Source organism: Mus caroli, chromosome 3 (assembly GCF_900094665.2).
Source record: "Mus caroli chromosome 3, CAROLI_EIJ_v1.1, whole genome shotgun sequence".
Taxonomy (NCBI): Eukaryota; Metazoa; Chordata; class Mammalia; order Rodentia; family Muridae; genus Mus; species Mus caroli.
The window spans coordinates 89813293-89817341 of NC_034572.1; the positions used below are offsets into that span (position 1 = coordinate 89813293).

The 4049-nt window shown below is 53.0% G+C and overlaps 1 protein-coding gene across 3 annotated transcripts in view; it reads right to left on the reverse strand.

Annotated features, from left to right (window-relative positions):
• Window positions 1-1731: 1731 nt before the first annotated feature.
• Window positions 1732-4049, reverse strand: part of Ecm1 (extracellular matrix protein 1) — a 5546-nt gene continuing 3228 nt past the window's right edge. For all 3 annotated transcript variants that reach the window (XM_021157643.2, XM_021157642.2, XM_021157641.2), the window contains exons 8-11: window positions 3433-3807; window positions 2770-2990; window positions 2389-2476; window positions 1732-2057 (exon numbers count right to left, since the gene is read on the reverse strand). In XM_021157643.2, coding sequence (XP_021013302.1) covers window positions 1827-2057; window positions 2389-2476; window positions 2770-2990; window positions 3433-3807 — 915 coding nt within the window. In that variant the 3' untranslated portion in view covers window positions 1732-1826. The remainder of the gene's footprint in view (window positions 2058-2388; window positions 2477-2769; window positions 2991-3432; window positions 3808-4049) is intronic.

Below are 4049 nucleotides of genomic sequence, written 5' to 3' on the forward strand. Positions count from 1 at the left end.
AAAAAAAAAAAAAAAAAAAAAAAAAAAAAAAAAAAAAAACACTTCCTCCTTTCCTTGGCAACAGCAACCCACTCGCTGTTCAAACTCACCGCCTAGTTACTGATGCTCACGCTCGGAGCTTCCATCTCAGCCCTGGCTACTGTGTCCTTCTTTTTGACTGTTTACTTATCGCTTCCAGTTCCCTTGTCTCCTCCCCATACTCTGAACCATAGTGGCCAGGACTGTGTGGCTTGGCCCTGGGCTACATCTTGGTAAAGACAGAAATGTTTACAGGTTTGAAATGTTTACAGGTTTGACTCAGTTTCCCCAGCTCGCTTCCTCTGGGCAAAGTGCCTGGGACGTCGGTGCAGGTGTACCGGAGCTCTTGAGTTTCAGACAGGGACTGGGGTGGGACGATGGGCTGACATCGCCTGCTTATTGGCCCTAGTGCTGATGGACAGAAGAATCTGCTAAGAAGTTGCTTAGAAACAACCACTGACCAAAAAATAAATAAGAGCTGTGGCTGGGCAGGAAGCGGCTGGTGTGCCTTGGGTCTCGGCCAAGGTCCATGACCAGCCAGAACTGGGACTCTGTGTTTCTGGAAAGATGCACTGTCAGGTCACAGAGAACCCTGGCTCCCAATAGTTTTCTTTTATCCCCAACCTTGAGGCTTAGGATTCAGGGGCCAAGGCTGAGGGTCGCCATCTCTGGTTCATCTCGGGACTGGAGTTCAGCCCTCTCGCCCAGTAGCACGGCTCTCCTGCCTGGCTGGCTGTTAACTAGACATTTTCAGAGCACATTCTCTACTGGAAGCTCCCAGTGGCCTTTCACCTCCAATATGGAAGCTGTGTGACAGGGCTGAGATGCTATCTCAAGTGCGGTGTGCTGCCTCCAGCTCAACCCCACCCTACTCAGGCTCTGTCCTGCTCAGAACACACTGGCACCTTGTCCACCCTATGCAACAACTTGTCAAACCTGCAAACAGGTTCTTGGACTGTGAATAGCCAGGGCTGAAACTGTATGTTTTTAAGATGTATATTTCCCAAGTCTTAACATGATCATAAACAGCGGTTCAGCAGACTGATAATAAGCCAAAGTGGGATCTCACATAAGGATCAGAAGTGATTTAAACTGTCCGACCTGGGCTGGGGAGACTGCTTGCCATTGAGTTGGGATCCCCAGCACCTAAGTGAAAACCAGAGATGCTGGTACAAATCTGTTAAGTCCCCAGGCAGGTGACCCTTGTGGGTCCCCAGTGACCAGTGGGGCAGCCATTGGTGAATTTCAGATTCAGTGAGAGAGCCTTGATAAAATGGGGTGCCTAGACAAAGGCTCTGGACTCTGAGCTCTGGCCCCCACAGCATATGTGTGCATATCTCCATGCACACCATATGCACACTCACAAACACACACTGAGACCACACAGCCTGGGCTGGGGATGCACCTCGGTGGTAGACCATGTGACTAGTTGTCAAGATGCTGGTTGGATCCCAAGCAAAATAAAATGGCGGGCTAGGCTGTAGCCCAACCTAGACTACATCTTTTTCACTTTGACTCCCAACAGCTAGCTAGCTACTGGGGTGGAGTTCTATTAAGATATTTGATTAAGGTCATGATGACAAGTGAAGTCAAGCCACTTAGTTCTGGTCCCATCACATAAGGAACATCTTCTGTTCAGGCAGTGGGAGCAGGCCACTGGGCCAGTCTTAGGGAGCTTACAAGGGTGTGTGTGCGCGCTAAAGACAATGAGGATGCCAAATCCAAGAGGCATTTATTGTAATGAGTGTTCGAGGAGGGTGGAGTAGGGCGGAGTTCCCCCCATCTAATCCTCTGAGGCTCAGGGTGACTCATTCTTCCTTGGACCCAGGGGCGGGGTTGACATCTGTTCCCCCAGTTGGGCCCTGCTCCCCCAGGCCAGTGGCATTCCCAGTGTCTCCAGCCACTAAAGCCACATTCCTCAGGTAGTTGGTATTGAAGCAGTTGATTTGTTTATCTTCAGGAGAGAGGTCACAGCAGAGGGCAGGGTCTTTCCACGAGTTCCTCCGGGGACCACAGAGGTTCTCGATGAAGGCCAGTTTCTGAGAAAGCAATGTAAAGGGGGCATGCTGGGGCATGGGGAGGCATGGCTGCCCACTGGATCCCTCTGGAGGCCCAGAGGCTGCCAGCTTCCTTTCCACAGCAGGACTGCCTGCTTGTCCCTGACAGATGTGTACATCTGGAAATGCTAGAAGCTAGGGCAGGGACAAGAGGTTCTCAGGAAGGAAGAAGCCTTCTAGAACTCTGAGGAATGATCTATTCCACTTAACCTGACTTCTGCAAACAGGCTTGAGGTACTAAAAAGAGGGGTGACCTCTACCTCTAGCCTTCTGATTCCCTGGAGCCGTGGAATCGCATGTCACACACACTCACCTCCTCTTCACCGCAGCAGGCCTGTTCTGGATATGGAAGCTCGCAGCAGCGGGCGGTCATATTCTGGATCAGCCCAGGAATCTGTTTACTGTGGTTGGTATGAAAGAGGAAGAGTTCAGGGTCTCTGTCCCTTCCACATCACCCAAAGCCTGCTGGGGTCGGTGGCTTATGCCTGTAATCTCATTACTTGGAGTACGGGGGGAAAGAAGATTGGTCCAGTTCAAAACAGCCTTGACCACGGAGTGAAACTTTCAAAATAAATAAACACCTCCTCACCCCCACAGCTCAAATGGAACTGGGAAGGCATGATTTTGTCCTCCCCAAGGGAACCCCCCCAGGGGAGGAGGAGGTTTGTGGATAGGCAAGAGTGTCAGGACTCACTGCTTGCTAAGGACCCTTCCACTTCCACAGAGCTGGCCCATGAGGTTGGGGGTGACTCGGCTGAGGTCAAGGGTCAAGATATCCCGGTCATAGTTGGGATAGGGAGCTAGGTGGGCGAAGCACTCATCACGGGCAGGACTAGGAGGGTAGTGGCAGCACGAGTGGGGGTGGGTCTTTATAGCCAGCTCCCGCTCACAGTATCCATCCAGGGTATCCTCCCACTGTGGAGAGAGAGACAGAAGTGAGAAAGAAGCCTGCTGCTTGGCTCCTTCTCCTTACCACACCTTATCCTTTCAGCTATGAGATGAGGCCCCAGGAGCTAGAAGGGGAGGTCAAAGGGAGGAACACAGATGAGGCTCCTAATTGGCCACTGGAGATGAGCTGGACCAGTAGGTACAGAGGGTCGGGTGAAGCCATAGCTGGACGGATGGATGGCAGACAGATGCATATGTGGGGTCACGGGTGGATGAAGTCAGGATGGAAGCACGAAGACTCAAAGTGAACAGACTTGGATGACAGACACAACGGATGGAGGGACGGACGGATGGACTGACGGACGGACAGTCACAAGCAGACGAAAGTGGATGAATGGCTGTGGAATCAGCAGTTGGAGTTGGGTGGGCAGGCAGATAGGCTCCCAAGGTGGTTGGGATGCCCACTTACGGCCTTCCATGTGCAAGTGTGGTTGTGGCCCTGGCGGCAGCAGCGCTGGAACTCCGTCTCCAGCCGAGTCAGAGCCTGCAGCTGCCTCTGGATGGCGTCAGTAGCTGGGAGGTTGCGTGGCACTGAGCGGAAGCGTCTCAGGAGACAGATGTTTTTGACATTGTCCAGTGTGGGCATCCCCGGGGGAAAAGGCAGCTGGGGCCCTGAGGACATGCCATTCTGGTGGACCGGGCAGGGTCGGAGCAGGTAGTCTGGGCGAGGAGCTTCCTTTTGGAAGCAAGAGAATCGCTCCTCCCCACGCAGTCTGCAGCACAGGTGGGGGCGGGTCTTGACAGAGAATTCGGCCTCACAAAATTGGGTCACTGCATCCTCCCACTAGAGTGAGAGGGGTGGGTCAACCGAGCACCTCATTGTTCATATTTCTGCCTCCTCCCAGGCTCCAGGAAAGGACCCTAGGCAGGCAAATAGCAGTACAGCCGACCTGTGCTCCATCTGTACCCCGGGTGAAGTGTGGAGCACTCATGCGCATGCACACAGACACACAGACACACAGACACACAGACACACACACACACACAGACACACACACACACACACACACACACACACACACACAC